Below are 21,111 nucleotides of genomic sequence, written 5' to 3'. Positions count from 1 at the left end.
CGTTTTCTACACAATGGCCGTCTTGCGTAACCATGGCCCACATCTCTGCTAATCTGTTTGCCTTCTGCAAGAAAAACCCTCTTCGGGTAAGATTACTATCACTTGGAAGCTGAGTGGGAGGAGGAGGTAGCAATCAACATTCACCATTTTACACCCCAGAAGGACACTTCCTTCAAAGAACTGCATTAACAGGGAGTATCAGTGCTTTCAGAAACTATTGCAACCTCAGTGAAATCAGCCATTACTCCGCAATTGCATCTCTTGCTACACACCTTTTTAGCACTCTTTTGCAATCAAAGGGAAACACCTACCATGCTTAACAACCAGGAAATCTATGGTCAGGAATGTGTGTGGGCACCCAGAGCTGAGTAATAGCCAACATTCGCCTACCAATGCAGCTTCAGCCTGTATTTATGGCCACCATAGGCTTGTCCCCTGTATCTTGCAGTGTCTGTAGATCAGAATCTTGGGTGATTAGCCCTATAACTTGGCAGCAGGTAAATCTAAATTTGTCAGACTAACTTCAGAATTGGGGAACCTGTGTTCCTTCAGATTGTTGCTGTACTAATGCAAGTTCCATAATCCCTGATCAAGAGTCACACTGGCTGAGTGATGGGGTTGGACAACAACATCTGGAGGGCCACACAGGTTCCAGCAGCCAGAGAATGTGTGAAGGGCTGTAGCTCCATAGTAGAGCTGAACCCAGGGATTAATGCATAGAAATCACTTGTATGCTTAAGTTCCTGGGTTCAGTCCTTGCTGTCACCAGTTAAAAGGATCCCGGACTGAAGGACTTAGAAAGCCACTTCCAGTGGAAATGAGTTTCCACTCAAAAGATGGATAATAATTTCTGATTTTGTAGAAATTTGCAAAGAACTAGTGCCTGGATATGCTTTTTCCTCCTCCCTCCTCCTCCCCTTTTCTTTTGTGTCGTGTCTCTTAGATTGTGAGTCAGAGGGCAGGGTCTCTTTTGTTAGCAGTCTTATGTAAACAACTCTGGGAGCCTTTTCAGCTGAAGAGTGAAAAGTGCTTTAAATAAATAAATGACTTTTCCATGGTGTTCCTATCTAGTATTTGTTTAGTGGTCAATCCTATGCATGTTTACCCAGAAGTAAGTCAACTGTGTTCAATGGGCATTATTCCTAGGTAAGTGTATTTAAGATTACAGCCTTTAAATGTTCTTTTGTTGGTTATTAGATGTTATCCAGCAAGTGGTCCCTCTTTTTCTGTTAAGAGTACTGGATTCTAGGTATCACTTTTACCTTCCTCTTTAAAAGCCTGCAGGCAGAGACAACATGTTTTCTTTCTTTCTTCCTTTCTTTCTGGGTGGTGGTGGAGCTTTTTGTCTTTCTCATGCTACCAGAAGGGCTTGTCTTCCCACTAAGCTGGGGTGAGGCAGCTGCCTCAGGCATTAGATGTTGGGGTGCCATTAAAGGGAAGCAAACTTTTATTTAGTGGCTGTAGGTTTTGTTACCATGGGACAGGACAAGGGAATCAGCTGGATTTATATTTTGTTCTGCCTACCAGTTCCTTTCTAAGGTGCCCTTCTACCATTTCCCTACGGCATCTAAGTTATGTACACACACACACAAACACAGAAGCAGGTACTGGCTGCAAAACAAGCCTTGAAGACAAAGTCAATGAATTCAAAAGAGCTACCTGTGCATAAATAGATTTGCATAAGTAACTTTTTGGATAGGCATTGGGACATTTTTGCCTTAAATGGCTTTTATTTTAAAGGTTTATTGTCCCATTTCCTCAGAGCATCTCAGTCCTAGAGAACGGGATAAAATTTCTTCTTCCAGTTAACCATACTTATCAAAATGCCCTTAACTTGGCATATGGAATCGGGACCAATAGAAGAAGAAAAAGCAAAGCCACACAGAACCCGAGGCAGAGCTACGAAGGATAAGCAGCATGGCGCTGCCCTTCCCCTCTTCTCCAGCCATAAAAGGCCCAGAGCCTCTACCTGGGACTTTACCTGTTTTCAGTGATAACCCCATGTTGCTTATAACATGCTGCTTTGGGGAGCCTCTGGCCCTGGCTGAATTCCCAATTCCCTAATTGCCTAATAGTTGGAGTGGTGGGAGTTGCAGTCCAGGGATACCTGGAGGACACCCCAAAGTGTGAACAGGGTTGATCCTAAACAGGATCCTTTTTTACTGACTGTGGTCAGCGGTGGAACTTGAGGAGGAAGAATATGTAAGTACAAGGACCTACATAGGGTGCTAACCTATGTAGACTATTTCCAGAGGTGCTTAGCCTCAGAGGCCTCCTTGTTGTCATGTGCTTCCTAAACAACTTTTTAATAGGCACTGATAGCCCTTACTCATTTGTCAAGGTTTACCTGAATGGCACCGTGGCAGAAGTCTACAGCACCGTTCCCACTGGCCAGCGATCCCCAGTCAATCCAGACCTGCTACTGGATGGCAGTGGGGCCCACCTGTATGTGATGACGGCCTCCCAGGTGTGTGAGTAGTCATGGGGCACAACCCCCTTTTCCTTTTACTTCTACAGCACTGCTGTTTGTCATCGTCAGTTTGGATGCAGGAAAGTTCTGCATTGTATCTGCTTTTGTTGAGTTTTCATAGGACTCCCCATAAGTTCTTTTCATGTTGAAAACTTACAGCATTGCTGTGCTGCCTTGTGCAAAAAAACTTCGTTATGTGCTCAGAGGTAATCTAAGCCCTGTTACTAGATTATGAAATGGTACAGTGTTTATAACAATCAATCTCCTTTATTGGCATAGAAAAAGTGCATGGATCAGAGCACAACACAGTTAAAGAAACATAGTAGGAGATACGTTAGGATAAAACTATCCAGACATTGTGAGGTGCGAAAATAGCTTTTAGGACCTATGGTGACACACTCTGGTTTCTCTTCAGATCGTATGGTACAAAGTTGATTGCTACTCTGAAATAAATTTTAACTTACAAGATATTTCTTTTCCTGTATCATATTTAGCTTAGTTCATTGGTGTTGTCTGGAGTAGTAGGATAAGACAATAAGGGTGACCTTTAGTGCCAAACTTCCTGCCCCCTCAAACTCCACTCCTATTTTAACCATCTTTTCCTTATCGATACCTTTTCTCTACCATCCCCTTGCCCTTGGCCTAAAACTATTCCGTTCTGAATATATCTGAAATTAGTAGAGGCCGATGCAGAAATGGATGCAAAGTAGCCTAGATTCTACTGATGGTGGTGGTTTTTGAGTATATAGTGTATGACTTGCCTTTTCCCAACCCAGATCTCCAAGGTCCCAGTCTCTGAATGCCCTCACTTCCAGGACTGTGCCTCCTGCCTGCGCGCCCAAGACCCCTTCTGTGGTTGGTGTGTTCTGCAGAGTAGGTGGGTCTCAGACGAGAGCTAGCAGAGTGTGCTTTATTTCAAATTAAAAGACACGCCTTCTTTTTCTCTGTCTCTTAATATAATTGGCTGATTGGCAGGTGTACCCGGAAGTTGGAGTGTGAGCGCCATGAGATGGCCAATCACTGGCTTTGGAGCTATGGAGCTGAGAGCCAATGTTTGAGAGTGGAACAGATGTCACCAGCCAATCAGAGCCGAGAAGAACAAACAGAGGTGAATGTGGAGGGTCAAAGGTTGAAACCTGGGTTGATTGTGATTTGGATCAGGTGGTTATTCACATGTTACCCTCTTAATAAGCATGTGTGTGGAATGAAGCATCTCAGCGTCACCTAGGTTTTCCTCTAACACACATTGCTCATAGCAAGTATATTGACATTGATGCCTGGAAATTCCTTTCCTTGTGTTCATCAAGTTCCTGCAAAGATTGATCCCTAGCTGCTACCACACTCGCCCTGTGCCTGAGAGGGATCACCAGACATTGGCTCACCAAACATTAATTTACTTAAGATCAGTGATCTACTTTTATTTTCAAAGCTGCTCATACAGTCCTCCTAAAAATAACTTAAGGAAAATATAATATTAAGACCATCAAAAATTATACCACAAAAAGTGGCCCAGACAATTAAGCTACATTCCTATAAAACAATGTGTCTCCTCCTGCTCTGCCCAGGTCTCCATGTTGGTCCCACGTCTCCCTGCACTGGCAGAGGGAGAGCAATACCACTGTGCCTTCGGGAGCCAAGACAGTCAAGCACACCTACAAGACTCCTGGGTTCGCTGCCTCTCACCTGTTCCCCAGCAGGTGCCACCCACCCAAGAGGGCAAAGGTGAGCCAGGAAAGTATGCCTGACCTCTAACCTTGCAATACAGTGGTACATCTGGTTACGTACTTAATTCGTTCCAGAGGTCCGTTCTTAACCTGAGGTACCACTTTAGCTAATGGGGCCTCCCGCTGCCGCTGCACCGCTAGTGCGCGATTTCTGTTCTCATCCTGAGGTAAAAGTTCTTAATCCGAGGTACTACTTCCGGGTTAGCAAAGTCTGTAACCCAAGGTGTTTGTAACCCGAGGTACCACTGTATTGTACCCTTTACAGCTATTATTTCCCCCAGAAGAGGGATGGTTTTCAGTGGGACAGCATCTCTGGGTTGATGAAGGGCGGTATATAAATTTAATGAATAATAATAATACCGCGATACAGATAAGGAGCATGCCCTTGATCAGTGTGGCTATTCTTCCTTTGAAAATAAAATTGACCCAATATGTAGCTTGTCCCTGATTTCTCCAGAACAGCTATCACTAGGGTTGTCAACATTTCAAGCAATCTCTGCTTCTGTGCCTGTAAAACAGCAGCTTGATCTTCAGCAACTAGCAGGTGCTGCTTTTTGAAGTATGTAAATAAACTTCCTGAATGTCTGCTGATCAAGTTCTTCTTAAAAACACAGCAGTAGCCCCCACTTGAAAAGTTGGCAATCTGTTTATTGTTTGCTGCTTCCACTTTGGCTTAGTGCTGATAGTCATTAAAGTAGAATTATGAAGTTACATACATTTGTTAAACTGAAAAAGAAATTGCTTGATATCCCTCCTTTTTAAAAATAAAAACAATCTTCATATAAAAAAAAAGGGTGTGTGCGCTAAAATATCTTAAGTAATTAATCTATGTGGACTGACCTTGAGCATGTGCTCTAGGTGTCATAGTAGGATTACTGTGGGGAATTATATCCTGGTGCTATTCTGTTTTCCAGCAGGCAGTGGGGGAGCTGCGCTTTTGCAAAGTATCAAGCCCAACTGTTGATTCTTCTGGCAAGGCCTTAATAAACCTCTGGGAGTTCATGCCCAGAGGCATGTGGAGGCTTTGCTATGAGTGCCATGCTTCAAAGCCAGTCCTTTTTGCAGGGGGTTGCATCTCCCCTTGTGTGAATGTGTTTACAGTGCCCCACATTCTAGGCCAGGTATCCCCAAACTCGGCCCTCCAGCAGTATTGGGACTACAGTTCCCATCATCCCTGACCACTGCTCCTGTTAGCTAGGGATGATGGGAGTTGTAGTCCCAAAACAGCTGGAGGGCCGAGTTTGGGGATGCCTGTTCTAGGCCATCCATGGACTCCCATGGAGGCTTATAAACCAATCCAATAGGTATTAACTACCCCCCCCAAAAAAAAAAAGTTTTAGATGCTTAAAACAATCCCAAAAACCTTTTGGCAAACGTGGGGCTAGTTCTTATGCCTAGACCAAGGCCTAGTTCTCACATGAGGTGGTCACCTTGTTCCTGGATCTACCACTTCAGGCTACAGGTTGGAGCAAAAGAAGCTCCACGTAGAAAACTCAGGGACAAGTGTGCTAGTCCCTGACATTCTAGTTTTTTCTGCGGAGGGTTTTTTTTCTACGGAATCTCAGCTTGCTGACTGAAGTGGTGCAGCCCAGACACAGTTTTGCCACCTTGATAAGAACACTTACTTGATCATCTATTATATTTTTATCACTGTACTGGAAGGCAGTCCCAGCCACATGTTCTTTGAGTCTTCTTTTAGCTTCGGGCATCGTGGCCTCCCTTCAGTTGCCTTTGCCTATTCTCAAAACTATAAAGCCACCTGAGAAAATGCTTCTCTGTTACCCAGCAACCGTGAAATGCTTCTGGCCTAGACCAAGAGATAATCTCTGAAGGGTCTTCACCAGAATCGCCTAAATGGTGGGAAAAGTCAAGAGGCCATTGGTGCGCATGCATGCTGATGCTGTTCAGAGGGTGTGTGGAGGTAGCCATTCATCTTGCATTATGTGTAAGTGCGAGGAAAGTTTCTTACTGTGCTTTTTCCCTCCTCAGATCATGTGACTGTGGCGTTAGCCTTGATGTTCCAGGACGTGGTGGTGGCGTCTGTGGGATTTTCCTTCTATGACTGTAATGCTGTGAGCCAACTTGCTGATGCCACCCCGTGAGCGAATGTTGAGTGGGGATGAGGGCATTGGGGGGGGGAGGGGGCTGCAGGTTGGATATTGAGAAGCATCTGTAAGATTTTTTGGGAGGGTGGGAGGTTGGAGGGGGTGTAGTAGAACTTGCCCTAGCTAGCAAGAAGCTTTTATGTTGAAAACAAAACTCTGTTCACTCTTTGTACTAAAAGGTTGAAATTCTGCACTAAGGAAAACTGAATTCTGGAACTTTCCTATGAATTATGCAGATTAAGCACATGCATATAATTGCTTGTTTCACATAAATTATTCTGTTTCTGAGCAAGGGCAAAGCAGAGATCTAATGCCCCATTCTCTGTTGAAAACAGTCTCACTGAATCTCCCCTAGCCTAGAAGATCTCACCTGACACTTCAAAGCACATTCTTGCTGCCTTAAGCTAGAATCTTGCTTGTTTGTTAAAACAAAATTATGTTTCACCTCCCTTTCTGAACTTGCTGTCCACATACAGTCCTGTTTAAAGGTCCTTTTCCTTTGAACCCCCCCCCTTCTCCCACAGGTGTGGGACATGTGTGGACAGCCCCTGGATGTGTCATTGGTGCCCATCTAGTCACCGCTGTGTCCCTGGAGGGCCCTGCCCAGATGGAGGAGAGGGGCTTGTGTACAATCAGAAGGTGAGTAACTGTATAGCACAGGGGTCAGCAACCTTTTTCAGCCATGGGCCGGTCCACCGTTCCTCAGACCATGTGGTGGGCTGGACTACATTTTTTTGGGGAAATGAACGAATTCCTATGCCCCACAAATAACCCAGAGATGCATTTTAAATAAAAGGGCACATCCTGCTCATGAAAAAACACGCTGATTCCTGGACCGTCCGTGGGCCGGATTGAGAAGGTGATTGGGCCGCATCTGGCCCACGGGCGTTAGGTTGCCTACCCCTGTTATAGCAGGTCCCTCCTTACTTTCCAGAATAAATTATGTTCGTGGGGGGAAGAATGGGATAAATGTTTCTGCATCTAAGCCCTCTGTGTCTCCTAGCTAACTTCTGAAGAGCCCCGTGGTGCAGCTGCCTGCCCCAGTGTGGGGGGCATTGGTGAGACCCACCTGATTCCTGTTGGTGTAAAAATGCCACTGAACCTGGTAGCCTGGAATCTGCACTTGTTGATGGTAAGTGACAAGATCAAAAGTCCTAGAAGCTACTGGTGTGTCTCTGTGTGAAAGGAAATGGGGCTTGACAAGACCTCTTGGGACACAAAGGGCTCTTCATTTCAAAGTTAAAATGCACTTGAGCCTGCCACATCTAAGTACCCAAGAAGCTGTCATTTTTGTATGCGTGTTCATAACTTTTAAGGGAATCCGTACCCCAGGGATGAGGAACTGGTGGCCTTCTAGATGTTGTTCCACTACAATTCCCATCAGCTGCAGCCATCACAGACAAGAGTCAGACATGATGGGAGCTGCAGTCCAGCCACATCTGGAGGCTCACTTGTTCCCCCAGCTCCTCTGCAGAACGTTATTCTCAAGATTTTGTGGGGAACTGTGGAGGTTTGAACATGTTTCAGATCGGTCTTGCAAAGGAGCTAGGAATTTGAAGACGTGTGCTTGAGTGCTATTTTAATATTTTAAGCCTGGCCTCTCACAGGGTTGTCGTGGGGATTAAATGAGGAGGGGGAGAACCCCGTATGCCACCTTAAGCTCCGTAGAGGGAAAATAAATAAAAAAGTACCTGCAGCATCATACATACCAGTTATTTGTATGCAAGTCGTGCCTTTGCTGCCCTCTGAGGGGCTTCAGCTTGCCATGACAGAAGTGGTTGGCATTGCCCCTCTGCATTAGGACTGGCAAACGAAAGGGCAGGGAGAGCAGGACTGAGAGTGAGCAGACTTTGTGGCAGGGCTGGGGAAGGAGGGAGCAGGTGTGGCGTGCAGGGCCCTGTCTCACCCTGTCCTCATCCTCAGGCCCCAGTGACACTCTCCTGTGTACTGGAAGTGGAGGGAACCCCGGTTGTGGTTCCAGCATCCCTGGAAGAAGGGGACAGGGGAACATCCCGTCGTGTGCAGTGCCTGCCCCAGGCATATAACTACACACAGCCTGCCCCTGAGCTACATGTCCCTCTCTACATCATGATAGGGGAAGACCGGCGCCTTGACAGCCATGGAGACCTGCATGGTAAGGGATGATGACCTGTGGAGGTCGGATTTTATATGTATGTGTATATATATATATATAATGTTGTGGTTATGCCTTTGTGGGTGCCACAATTCAACAGGGAGTGCAGAATGTGGTACTGGGTGCAGGATTCAGTTTCATGAAATCTCCTGTTTTTTAAATTTCAAAAGGAAGAATGCAGACTTCTAACCCTTACAGCTGCAGAAAGATGCTTAAACAATTATGCACAGAGCCTTGAAAGCTTGACCTGGGGATGGTAAGATTTTCAGGGGTTGGAGATGCACCTTCAGTGCCCTGTGCAACGCTGTGCCCTTCCCCACCATAACAAAACCAGAAGAAATCAGGCAAAATAGTAAACGCCATGTAAATGATTATGCAGAACAAGCAAATAAATTGCATAGTTGATGCAGGCTGCGTAATTCAGGTTTTCTTGGTGCAATTTCTTTTAAAAAAATCAGCGCAGGGTATACTAAACCCTGGATATGTCCCACCACTACCCTTGAGTTGCTCAAGGCCCTGCAGTCTTGCACTTTCCTGCCTTCCCTGGGTTAGGAATGAACTGTTGCTGGTCTGGAAAAGGCAGCATTAACAGTATGACTTGAATCTGATAATCACTGCTTACCTTCTTGCCTCCTTCTCCAGTGACTTTGTACAACTGTTCCGCTGGCCGTTCTGACTGCAGCCGCTGCAAGGCTGCTCCCCAGCATTTCCGCTGCATTTGGTGCCAGCTAGGAGAGGTGGCCAGCTGCATCTATGAGGACCTGTGCCCATCCAAAACTGACGTAGCTGCTTGCCCATCACCCGTCATCCACTCGGTGAGAATCAGCACAGTTAGGTCTGCTGCTCTGGTTACCTGCTGGTCCATTTCTTGGGAAGTTTTTGTATAGAACTTGAGCTGGGAAGCTGACTAGAACCCACTTTTGCTAACTTGGACAAAAAACTGAAACCATTTTGTAAATGACTTTGAGGTTTTTGTTTTTCCACAATCAAGTAGTATATAAAATTTATGAAATAAGCAGTACCAGTGCTTGTTCTGTTCAGATTGCTGATAGTGCACACCACTGAATGCTTCTCCATAGAAAAAGTTTTTCTAAATGTAGAAAACTGACATGTCCGGGAGAAGGGTTCTGGTATAGCTTTCATCCTGACATCCAGTTTTCTGTGAGCAAGACAGTGTGTGCTGTGAGTATTCAGATATGTGACCCTTGACCTGCAGTCTGAAGTTGTCCACTTAATACCAGCTCAGTGGAAACTAGGCCTCAGCCTGTACTTGGTTTGTGTGCATCTACTTCCTTTGCAGTCTGTCATATATCTGGTAGACTAGGTTATTGCCTGAGATAACTCTTGCAGTAAACCAACTAGTCTCTAGTCTGCTGCCAGTGCTTTTTGTATCTTTTAGTTCAATCTGGAGCAGGGAGGACTTGGTTTGGTGCTATAATGCCCAGTCTGGGTGCTACTACTAAATGAGGTGTAATGGGTGACCACTGAGAAAAGGGGCCTTCTCAGAATGCCCTCCCCACACAGGTTTGCCAGGCTTTATGGTCTTTTTGGTGCTGGGTGAAGACTTTCCCATAGCCTCCACTCCAGGCTTTTCAGTTGCAAGTTGCTGAATCCACTGAATTTTAGGTCAGTTGTATTCTTATAATGACGCCGTGTTTTTCTTTATGTTGTTTTTTTTAGACGTTTTTATGCTGAATTGTAAAAAAAAACTGGAATCTGTTGGTTGTTTTTTATCCTCACGATTTTTATTATTTTTATAAGCTGCCCAGGGAACTGGGAAATACATAAATGCTGCTAATAAAATATTCCTGTTTTCTAGATTCACCCCATCACTGCACCCTTGGAGGGGGGCCTGACTCTCACAGTGACGGGATCCAACCTCGGCCGTCGCTTTGAGGATGTGGCCAAAACTGTGACTGTGGCTGGATTGCCATGCATCCCTGATAGAGCTCAGTATCTGGTTTCTACCAGGTAAGGAGGCCTGGGAGAAGGGCATGGCTCTCCAGTGTAAAACATTGAAAACCAGATTTTTATTAAGGGCTACAGAGAGCAACCAATTCCAATCAAGAGAGTTGCAGCTGAGGAAACTATTTTGTTTCACTGGTTTGCATATCAGTTTTATTTGCCATGATGCATGGCAAGCTATATAAGTTGCATGTGTTATTGAATGTTTACTGGTAGCATTCTACTGATTTTCATTAAATGTGAGAAGTCTGAGCCAGTAGCCTGCTTCATCTATTTAAAATATTTCTTAGCCTCCTTTCCTTATTCAGAATAGTGAACAAAAGTGAATCAAGCCAACTTACACATCATAATTCACCACAAGGTCTAGCATCTTGTTTCTTCCCGCAGCGGCCAGGAGGGCATGGAGGGAGTAGCCCTTTCCCTAGCAACTGACACATGGTGGTTTGATACTTTTGGATTGGGAGCTTCCAAACAGAGGCCTTTATTCATCTATCCTCCTATGATTTTTTTCTAACCCTCTTGTAATGCCTACCAAGGTAGTGCCATTCAATGCATCTTGTGGCAGCAAATTCCATAAATTAATTTACATGTTGTTGCCTGTCCTGAACTTGTTGCCTGTCACTTTCATTGGAAGGCACTGAATTCTAGTGTTACAAGGGAGGTGGAGAAAATTTATCTGCTCACTTTCCTTACCTAATCCATATCTTTTTAAGCCTTCATATTGTCTGTCTTAATCATTTCTCCTCCCTAAACCAAAAAGCCCCTACGCTTTATAGCAGTTTCTCTAGCTTATATGAATGCTTAGTTTTTTTTAAATAGCATTCCTTCTTGCCAGCCTCAAGAGAGAGGCTAGTCATGACTCCCACTTTTCAGATGGAGGGCTGAGGACAAAAAAGAAAGCTTGGATCTGTGACTGAGCTAAATTTGAACTCTGGCCTCTCATGTTCAAGTAAACGCTAGGCACAGGAACTGAAACACATAATGGGTGGTATTCAACTACGTTTTACTCAGGGTAGACTTGTTCAGTCAGTTTCAACTACCCGGTTCTGTTGCCAGAAGGACTCTAGCTAGCGCAATGGGGCTTCTTCCACACCTCCCCCAGATTAACTCTGCAGGGTCGGGAGAACCCCCCCAGAACAGCACATAGGGGAGAAAAAGGGAGATCATTCCATCAGGCAAGCAGAAATGGTTGAGTTTATGGGATGATCTCCTTAGTGCTGTGTTTTGCTTCTTCTTCCTCTTCTGGCCCACTGGCTCTATCACTTTTGTCCTTGCTCTTCAAAATGTCTGCCATGGACTTTGGCAGGCTCCTTCATGACAGGGCCTTTCTGCTGTTCTCTACAGGATTGTGTGTCATGTTTCTCCTGGAAAGCGAGGCTTATCTGGCCCTGTCCAGGTCACTGTAGGAGACCGTCCGCCAGGGGTTTCTGAGACTCACTTCACTTATCAGGTCAGTATCCTAGTGGTTCCCTAACACTGTAAACTTTCTCCATGTCACTAACTACTTGGGTGGGAAATGGGAGGGAGAAGTCAGATGTTGGGAACACACACAAGCATGTCCCATTTAAGCCATGGTTTAGCAAGATGTACATGAGCAGGAAGGAGCCCCTGTGAGCCTCAAGCTCAGGGGCTTCTCTCCCACTTCCCTTTCTCCCCTTGCAGCTGGAAGGCGGATTATGGCAACTTCCCACCCCCTCTCCCATTTTCACTGAATCTTGACTTGCCATGTTGCCCAAACCCAGGTCTCTGGTTCACAGGAACCGGCTCCTAGGGGCCCTAGGTCCTTTCACCCCCTCCCCCATAAAATATCTGAGGGAGCCAGGCCCCCGCAAAGTGGATGGGCATTGCCATGCAAATGGTGTGCGTGCACCATGTCTTGTGATTGATTATGCAAGGTGGGGCTTACCTGCCCCCCATATTTTATTCAAGTTGGCACCCCTGCCAGACTCTGGTTAGTTTTAAGAAGCCAGCTTTGGAAATCACAATTGGGAGTTCACTTGTTTTGAAACTGACCAGAGCTGGTCATAAGCCACAGCCCCTTGTTCAGGCAACAAGACAAGGCCTTGGAGGAGCAAAATTGAAAGCCGCTGAAGTCTTCCTCCAGGTCACTTGGGGGGGAACAGTGAAGGGGAGGCTTGTGGCCGCAGCTTCCTGCCTGTACACATAAAGTTAAGTATAATATGCGAACTAACCCCTGTCCACAGGCCTAATGGGTGCTTCTTTCCCCAGGACCCCACCCTTCTTGATCTGCACCCCCAGCTTGGCCCCATGGCTGGGGGCACTCGAGTCACCATCACTGGGGAGGAACTTCTGACAGGCACTGAGATTGCTGCCTACGTAGGGGCGCTGCCCTGTATTCTGTAAGTGGTGTGGCTTTTTTCATCACCCCCGACTTTGACCCTCCTCCTCCTCTTCTTTTCTCCACTAGTCTTGCCTCAAGCCTTCACTTAACGTCTTTGCTCTCTCAACAGCGAGGAGCCTGTGCAACCAGGAGCCATCGTTTGTCGTACCAGTGCTAGCCTCAAGCCACAAGAGGCGTCTGTCTGGGTCCAGTATGAAGGGGCTGAGCGCCAGCTGCGGGGCAAGACCTTCCATTACACACCCAACCCCCAACTCACTGCGGCTTCCCCACTCACCAGCTTCCATGGGTAAAAAGAATGTAGGGGAGCGGGAATGATCAGGGCTGTCACCCAGTTAAATAAAATATTGATTCATCAGTCAATTAAATCTACATGAGTTTGATGCAGTTAAAAAATGTAGTTCTGCAAAAAGACCAAGCTTACTTTGTTTTAAAATGATGTATGCATATTCCACAATGCGTATATCTGTGTTTTTCTTTAAGTTTTCCCCTTCTACAAGGAGAGACGGGTGACTGGCCTTGCCATCTTCATTTTTATAACCAAATGTATTGAATTGGGATGGAGGGAGAGACATTACAGTCCCAGTGCGAATCAATATGCATGCATGCATGAATGTGCTGGCTATTTTTTATTTGTAATCAGTTCAGCAAGGGCTAAAACGTGAATGATGTTCTGTCAGGTTTGGTGCTAAATTCTGAAAGAGGTGCAGGGGTTTCAGGCTGAATGTTTGCAGATGTAGCTATGGGTCCCTGGGCTTCCTTTAACTTGAGGGGACTCAGTAAAGGAATAACTCAAAGGTTAAGCTTTGAAGGGAGTGAAATTTGGAAGTGAGTAGGTGTTTTGGGAGGGACATAGCATACCGCTGTTCTACCCGGACACTGAGATCCAGTGCTGAGGGCCTTCTGGCAGTTCCCTCACTGTGAGAAGCCAATTTACAGGGAACCAGTCAAGGGGGCCTTCTCGGTAGTGGCACCTGCCCTGTGGAACGCCTTCCCATCAGATGTCAAAGAGATAAACAACTACCTGGTGTTTAGAAGACATTTAGGGAGGTTTTTAATGTTTGGTGTTTTAATGTATTTTTAATCTCTGTTTGGAAGCTGCCCAGAGTGGCTGGGGAAACCCAGGGTTACAAATAATAAATTATTATTATTATTATACATAAGGAGCAGCAGGGGGAAGGACAGAGATGTTTAAGGGAGTCAGGTATCTGAGGAGGAAATGGAGGCAAAGCAAAAGTAGGGTCACACGTGGACCCCTGCAGCTGTGAACTTGCCCTGGGAATCTGTTTGGACCTCTGGTCCGAACCAGCAGGACCGCTCTTATGTTCCTGTGACTGTAGTGCCTGTGTCAAACCCATGGGTGGCATGCTCTCCACTGCTTCAGCCACTTCTCACCTTCCTGGATGTTGTGTTTCTCCAGGGGCGGACGGATCATCTATGTGAAAGGGACTAATTTGGATGTGGTGCAGCAGCCACTCATCAAAGCCATCCTGGAGCCAGAGGAGATGGCAAGTGGAAGCAGCCGGGGAAAAAGAGCCTGCGACTCTTTGCAGGGCCCCCACATCCCACTGACCCCCGCTCCACCCCACCCCTGTGCCGAGGTGGGAGACATGTTGGAGGTGAGTGCAGGGAGGAAAGGAATGCTTTGGCTTGTGGATTACAATTCAGGGGTCTCTCACTCCCTCCCTCTCCCTTCTTGCATCCCCACAGTGCTGGGAGCCTTGTTGCGCCAATTCGTCCACCCTTCTCCTCTGCCCATCGCCTGCTGTGCCACCCAATGCCCGCTTCCGACACCTTCGTTTTGAGCTGGATGGACTCCATGTCCCCTTCAGCAATGCCAGTGGGGGCCAGAATTTCTCCTACAAGCCTAATCCCCACCTGCGCTGGCCTGGGCGGGATTCCACTGGACGTCCTTTCAGTCTTAAACCTGGCAATGTCTTGGACATAGAGGTGAGTGGCCATATTAAGGTGGGGGAAGGCCTTGGAAGTGGGGAGTGGAGTCCCTAGGATGCAATAATCACTCCTTTGCCTCCTAGCGCAGTGATACTGAGTGGGGCATTTATTACCCCACCCTAAAACTCGCTCAGCTATTGGTGCCCTTTTATGCTCCTGCCAAGGCCTGCAAATCCTCATCGATGCCCTGTATGTGGATTTGTTGAACACACAATTGCAGTGAAGTGGTCTTGATTTGAAGCAGTCTTGCATTGACTGCATGCCAGAAGAGAGATCTGAACTGCACCTTGGAAAAGCTAAGCCACCGTCTGCAAATATCAAGGCCCACTCAAGGTATTTTGCTACCTGAGGCAGAGAAGCATGTGGTGACCCTGCCCCCAAGTCAATGGTCATTGTACCCAAGGGCACTTGAGGCCAAAGATCATACAAGGACTTCTCCCCCTCACTGGCAGTAAAAATACAGAGTGGTACCTCTGGTTACAAACGCTTCTGGTTATGAACGCTTCAGGTTATGAGCTCCGCTAACCCGGAAGTAGCTGCTCCTGGTTGCGAACCTTGCCCCAGGATGCGAACAGAAATCGTGCACCGGAGGCCCCATTAGTGAAAGCGCGCCTCAGGATAAGAACAGTTTCAGCTTAAGAACGGACCTCCGAAATGAATTATGTTCGTAACCAGAGGTACCACTGTATAGTAAGTTAGCAATCAATATGCTGTCCTACAATCCCCAACCTCCAGCTGACTAGAAAATCAGGATGCCAGGAGGCAGTACATTAATAGGGCTGTCCTGCTGCTTCAATGAAGGTGGGGGGGTTATTGAGGGTTTTTGTTACTAGGTTATAGGGTTGCCTTACATCTTCAATTTCCCACACATCGCCGAGATTTCCTTGTCGGAAACAGCATTAGGACGTAAATTGCTGAAATGTCTGGGAAAATCCAGGCACATGGTTTAAAAAAGGTCAAAAAGTTCATTTTTGTACCTGATTTGCAAAAAAAAAGGCTCAACAACTTCGGGCGAAACTTTTAAAAAACCCAGCTTTTTGAAAGATAGCAACCCTATGTGTTATGTATATTTGTGTTTTTAAATTGTAAACCACCCTGTGATCCTCAGATGAAGAGTGGGATAGAACTTTAATAAATAAAATGATAATAATTGCTACGGGAACTGTTCAAGAAATATATGTATGTGTGTATGTACAGTATATGTTTGTGTGTATACATGTTTGTGTGTACACACACACACACACACATATGGAAAGGGTAAAGGGACCCCTGACCATTAAGTCCAGTCGTAGACGACTCGTGGGGTTATGGCGCTCATCTCGCTTTATTGGCTGAGGGAGCCGGTGTACAGCTTCCGGGTCATGTGGCCAGCATGACTAAGCCGCTTCTGGCGAACCAGAGCAGCGCACGGAAATGCCGTTTACCTTCCCGCCGGAGCGGGACCTATTTATCTACTTGCACTTTGACATGCTTTCGAACTGCTAGGTTGGCAGGAGCTGGGACCGAGCAACGGGAGCTCACCCCATCGCGGGGATTCGAACCGCCGACCTTTCGATCGGCAAGTCCTAGGCCCAGTGGTTTAGACCACAGCGCCACCCATGTCCCTATATATGGATAATATCTACTTTTAATACTAATTAATACTAGTAGACTGCAAGTTGTGAATGCATGAATTGCACTAACGTTTTCTGGGGCACAATTATTTTCTGAATTAGTATAAATATAGTATAAATAAGTATTACTTACACTAATTCAGAAAATAATTGTGCCCTAGGTATCATTAGAAAACGTTACTGCAATTCATGCATTCACAACCTTCAGCCTACGTATTGAGCACAGTCCTACCTTGGTGGCCAGCTGTCTGCTCAGCCCCCCTCCTTTTGATGGTGTTTGTGTGGAGGGGGTGGCCAGTCTTATGCAGGCAGCAAAACGGGTAGATTTATGGCGTCACTGGATGACTGCATTTGGCTTGATGGGTCACAAACTGTGAATGCCTGGTGTCGCTTCTTTAGCTATTAGCATGTGAAGTTATTGCCTTGTTTTCTCCTGCTCTTGATGAGCTCTTGGGCAATTGGCTGGGTCTGTCTTTATGCCTAATGGTGAGATCAGAAGGTACTGGGCTTGTATTACAGTGTCCAGCTTGGAAGCAAAGGGGATATGGGGTTCTGCTGGCCCGCAGCGCTGCTTCAACTTGTGCGTACATACAGGGAAATTCACCTTTTGCCTCTTTCTCTCTTTCTGCTGCCCTGCAGGGAGAAGGCTTGACCCTTGGCATCAGCAAGAACGAAGTGAGGGTCATCATTGGCAACAGCATCTGCACCGTCAAGACCCTAACACTGACCCATTTGTACTGTGAACCCCCACTGCAGCCCCCACAGCCACTTAATGCTTCCTCTGTGCTCCCAGAGTTCATTGTGAGTAGGTTTCAGGGAAGGGAGAGATAGGCTGCATAACCTCTTTGGGATTCCCCATTTAATGGGGAAAGTTCTTCCTCTCTTGAAACTTGGGAAAGACCTCCTGTGTGGCCTAGATTTTATCAGGCAACCCTCCCTCTCTTACTAAGAACGTAACTTGTTTAAAGTGCACATATATAAGCTCGCACCCTTGTAGTTTGCATAATGACAAATTAGTAGCTACCAGAGTCAAGTTTCCCACTCCACCCATAGAGTGTGTACAGGAATCAAAGGTCTGCACAGTAATGCTATATTGGTTTTATCCCCGTGTTAACTGCCGTTGCCGTGGGTTTTTCCTGGTAGGTTGTTGTTGGAGATCCCTACCCCATAACAAACAATTCCCTGAGGAGAGGGAGTGGCTTAAACTGGTTTATGGAGTGTAAATATGTACTTAGTGATCAAGATCAAATTTAGAATCCTTTATGTGGCCTTACTGTGTGTGCAAAGGTATTAAGGAGATAATGAATGGAGTCCTGCTTATGTGGCCTTCCTTTTCCAAAAGTCACTTGGTTGATGACTAGCATCAGGATTGCTCACCCCGGACCCAGAGGTGGCGGCTGCTTTCGCACACTTGCAGGCCACGCCCTGTGTGGGTTCAGTGCTCAGAAATGCATTTTTTACCTGTTTCTGTCCATTTTTATGTGCATGTAGCATACCTTCAGTCCCCCCCCCCCTTTGACTGGTTTAAATTATTTGAAAACTTCAAGGAACAAAACAGTTTTTGTTGCTATAAAAAAGGCCATGGAATCCTTTTATTTTTGGCTCTCCTATATCTTCAAAAATGTTAACATGCTGATGTAAAGCAGATACAAAAAACAGCTAGGAATTGTTTTAGTGTAACACCATATACTGTTTTTGTAGCTCTTTACCTTTCTTTGTTCAGATTACAAAATAGAGTATATCTTTCAATTTTATTTTAGATGTAAGGCTTTTGGCTCCCATATGGGATTTTAAAGGTCCATTTTCTCAACATCCTAGTGTCACAGAAGGTTGGTTTACACACCAAACTGTGCCTTGTTTAATGTCCTACAATTGGTTTCATATCATATTTTGTAAATAGTTTTGGTGTTGCCCAAAATAATTTTTTAAGTGGCTGCCATTTTGTGATCCCCCCCCCCCCGGCCAACTTAGGCATCTAAAAAGCTTTGTGTTAGTTTTTAGGCTTGCCTTCAAAATGTCATCAAAACAGGTTAAGCAACAGCAAGAGTTGGTGTCTACACTCTTTGTGGCTACCCTGGGCAGAGAGCAAAATGCATTGGTCAGATACAGACGGATTTAGATTCAGCCGGTCAAAACACACTGAAGCAAACACATTCCCCTTAAGTAGGCTAAAAGCTTGTGGAAACTTGCTGGCTATCATGCCCCAATCTTATGCTTCACTGTGCCTCTGGATTAAATGGTAGGTCAGAACTTTTCAGTAGATTGTGGGAGACTTGTCAGGAAACAAAGAAGAGAGAACCACCAGTGCCAGCTAAGGTTTCCTCACAGTAGCAGGAGCAACTGTTTTAGAGTTAGGTTTTTTCTTTGAAAAGTATGGAATCTCCTGCTGTATACAGTTAGATCTGCAGGCTTGGAATGGCCCTTCTTTATATATTGTTGGACTCCCATCAGCCCAGTCAGCATGCCCAGTGGTCACGGATGATGGGGGGGGGAGTATTAAGCACATCTGGCAGGAGGGTGAACAGGGCAAAGGGGATGGGAGTCTTTAAATTCCATAATGATTGCAGGTGATCATTTGAACCTGACTTCGATTCACAAAGACTTATGCCCCAGTATATTTGTAAGTTTTTAAGGTGCCACAAGACTTTGCTGTTTCGCTGCTACAGACAAATCCAGCCACCTCTCTGCGTTGTCGTTGTCACTTTACAGGTGCAGATGGGAAACTTGCGCCTGGATCTTGGCCGAGTTCGCTATGACACTGAGCCACCCTCCCGTTTCCCGCCGGAAGCCCAAATTGGGCTGGGGGTGGGGGCAGCCGTGCTGGCTTTTGTGGTGCTGCTGCTCATCCTCATGTACAGGTATCAACATTACGATGTTTCAGGGGGAGGGAGATGAAACGTTGCCTTGTTTCCTTCAAACCCCCCCCCCAAATCCTTGCTTCTGTAAAAACTGTGTTGCTCCTCCCCTCATCCTGGCAGGCGAAAGAGCAAGCAAGCCCTACGAGACTACAAGAAAGTGCTGGTGCAGCTTGAGAACATGGAGATCAGCGTTGGGGACCAGTGCCGCAAGGAATTCACTGGTATGGGATGGGGGGGGAGCAAGTATGGAGGCGGGAGGAGGCGAGTTTGAGCCACAGGCAGCAGAGCAGTGGCATGAAATAGACGAAGGAACAGCTCGAGGAGGGTGGGGGAAGTGAAACTATGCTTTTCTGAATAATACCTGAATGATACGGAGGGCTAGGAATAAGGTTGTGTTATCACTCCCTCCACCCCCTTGTAATAACCCTACTCCCATATTTATAACCAGCAGCCTGGGGCACAGAAATTAAGCAGGTGACATGGAGGGAGGTGGTGAGACAAATTTCACTTGCCTAATTTCTGAGTGCTGGGCTGTTCAAAGCCAGGAGTTGGGGAGCCGGGGGCCCTTGTTGTTGAACTTCATCTCCCTTCATCTCTGACCCGTTTGTTGTGCTGACTGGGACTGATGTGCATTGGAGACCAACAACACCCCAAAAGCCACAGGTTCCCCATTCCTAGTTTAAGTGTGCAGGATTTAATGAGTCTGTGGCTGTATAAGGATTGATTGATGATGATGCACAAGAACAGAGCCTAAGTGAGAGGGAGTTCGAAAGGTATTTCCTGAAGGGATACATTTCCAGAATTTCATAAAGGAAGCTGTTTTGAGATGAATTGCAGAAGGAGGTTTGCTGAGAATCGCTAACAGCTACATATTTGGGTAAAGAATTCCATCTAACGGGGATCTTTTCTCCTAATGTAATGGTTTTGTGTTGCTCACTCTTTTCTTTTGCTTTTCTTCTCCACCCCTCTCTTCATTCTTGCCTTCCCACCCGTCTCCCAACACAACCCCCCCGCTTGCTTCAGACCTGATGACGGAAATGACTGACCTGAGCGGGGAGCTGGAGGGTTCAGGGATCCCCTTCCTGGACTACAACACCTACACCCAGCGCGTCTTCTTCCCGGCCCAGGGGGACGTGCCGTTGCGGCGTGTGCTGGATCTGCCCGAGGGGCGCCGTGCCACAGTGGAGCAGGGCCTGGGGCAGCTCTCCAATCTGCTGAACAGCAAAGTCTTCCTGCTGACGGTGGGTGATCTGGGGGGATAAGGGGGAAGGGTCCAGAAAGTGGCGGAGCTAGAGGGTCAGTCCTATGCCATACAGTGGTACGTTGGGCTAAGTACTTAATTCGTTCCGGAGGTCCGTTTTTAACCTGAAACTGTTCTTAACCTGAAGCACCACTTTGGCTAATGGGGCCTCCTGCTGCCGCTGCGCCGCTGGAGCACAATTTCTGTTCTCATCCTGAATAATAATAATAATAATAATAATAATAATAATAATAATAATAATAATAATAATTTATTATTTGTACCCCGCCCATCTGGCTGGGTTTCCCCAGCCACTCTGGGCGGCTTCCATAGAAACAAAAAATACAGTAAAATATCACACATTAAAAACTTCCCTGAACAGGGCTGCCTTAAGATGTCTTCTAAATGTCAGGTAGTTATTTATCGCTTTGACATCTGATGGGAGGGCGTTCCACAGGGTGGGTGCCACTACCGAGAAGGCCCTCTGCCTGGTTCCCTGTAGCTTTGCTTCTTGCAATGAGGGAACCGCAAGAAGGCCCTCGGCGCTGGACCTCAGCGTCCGGGCAGAACGATGGGAGTGGAGACGCTCCTTCAAGTATACTGGGCCGAGGCCGTTTAGGGCTTTAAAGGTCAACACCAGCACTTTGAATTGTGCTTGGAAACGTACTGGGTCTTTCAAGACTGGTGTTA

At 46.4% G+C, this 21,111-nt stretch overlaps 1 protein-coding gene across 2 annotated transcripts in view; it reads left to right on the top strand.

Moving 5' to 3' along the window:
- Nucleotides 1-21,111, top strand: part of PLXNB3 (plexin B3) — a 53,771-nt gene that overhangs the window by 18,160 nt on the left and 14,500 nt on the right. For both annotated transcript variants that reach the window (XM_083419265.1, XM_083419266.1), the window contains exons 5-23: nucleotides 2,342-2,467; nucleotides 3,247-3,347; nucleotides 3,446-3,578; nucleotides 4,036-4,192; nucleotides 6,184-6,292; nucleotides 6,824-6,938; nucleotides 7,303-7,431; nucleotides 8,223-8,433; nucleotides 9,076-9,248; nucleotides 10,253-10,404; nucleotides 11,743-11,848; nucleotides 12,628-12,758; nucleotides 12,870-13,046; nucleotides 14,178-14,376; nucleotides 14,468-14,707; nucleotides 16,963-17,124; nucleotides 19,033-19,181; nucleotides 19,302-19,402; nucleotides 20,205-20,422. In XM_083419265.1, the coding sequence (XP_083275391.1) occupies nucleotides 2,342-2,467; nucleotides 3,247-3,347; nucleotides 3,446-3,578; nucleotides 4,036-4,192; nucleotides 6,184-6,292; nucleotides 6,824-6,938; nucleotides 7,303-7,431; nucleotides 8,223-8,433; nucleotides 9,076-9,248; nucleotides 10,253-10,404; nucleotides 11,743-11,848; nucleotides 12,628-12,758; nucleotides 12,870-13,046; nucleotides 14,178-14,376; nucleotides 14,468-14,707; nucleotides 16,963-17,124; nucleotides 19,033-19,181; nucleotides 19,302-19,402; nucleotides 20,205-20,422 (2,889 nt within the window). The remainder of the gene's footprint in view (nucleotides 1-2,341; nucleotides 2,468-3,246; nucleotides 3,348-3,445; nucleotides 3,579-4,035; nucleotides 4,193-6,183; nucleotides 6,293-6,823; nucleotides 6,939-7,302; nucleotides 7,432-8,222; nucleotides 8,434-9,075; nucleotides 9,249-10,252; nucleotides 10,405-11,742; nucleotides 11,849-12,627; nucleotides 12,759-12,869; nucleotides 13,047-14,177; nucleotides 14,377-14,467; nucleotides 14,708-16,962; nucleotides 17,125-19,032; nucleotides 19,182-19,301; nucleotides 19,403-20,204; nucleotides 20,423-21,111) is intronic.

This window comes from Podarcis tiliguerta (genome assembly GCF_965153285.1).
Source record: "Podarcis tiliguerta genome assembly, chromosome: 17".
NCBI lineage: Eukaryota > Metazoa > Chordata > Lepidosauria > Squamata > Lacertidae > Podarcis > Podarcis tiliguerta.
Note: the sequence above shows the minus strand (reverse complement) of the source record. Positions and strands in the feature narration are given on the sequence as shown.